General features: G+C 61.0%; 1 protein-coding gene across 1 annotated transcript in view; it reads right to left on the reverse strand.

Moving 5' to 3' along the window:
- PSMD5 (proteasome (prosome, macropain) 26S subunit, non-ATPase, 5) overlaps positions 1-214 on the reverse strand; it is a gene marked incomplete at its 5' end in the record, with an annotated part of 5,971 nt that extends 5,757 nt beyond the window's left edge. Inside the window, one exon of the mRNA XM_009079897.1 lies at positions 159-214. Coding sequence (XP_009078145.1) covers positions 159-214 — 56 coding nt within the window. The remainder of the gene's footprint in view (positions 1-158) is intronic.
- Positions 215-218: the final 4 nt, after the last annotated feature.

A 218-nucleotide genomic window follows, 5' to 3' on the forward strand; every position in this document is an offset into this window, starting at 1 on the left:
CAGAGCCTGACTACAACCTCCTTTCAGGGAGCTGTAGAGGGTGATAAGGTTTCCCCTGAGCCTCCTCTTCTCCAGGATGAACAACTTCAGCTCCCTCACCCTCTTCTCATGGCACTTGTGCCAAGGAAAGCTGAGGGTGAGGACGCGCCGACTCTTACCGGTCGCTGGTGCTGAGGAGGGCGAAGAGCGGCCGCAGGTGGTGCTCGCCGAGGCGGGCG

This window comes from Acanthisitta chloris, unplaced genomic scaffold (assembly GCF_000695815.1).
Source record: "Acanthisitta chloris isolate BGI_N310 unplaced genomic scaffold, ASM69581v1 scaffold26728, whole genome shotgun sequence".
Lineage (NCBI taxonomy): Eukaryota > Metazoa > Chordata > Aves > Passeriformes > Acanthisittidae > Acanthisitta > Acanthisitta chloris.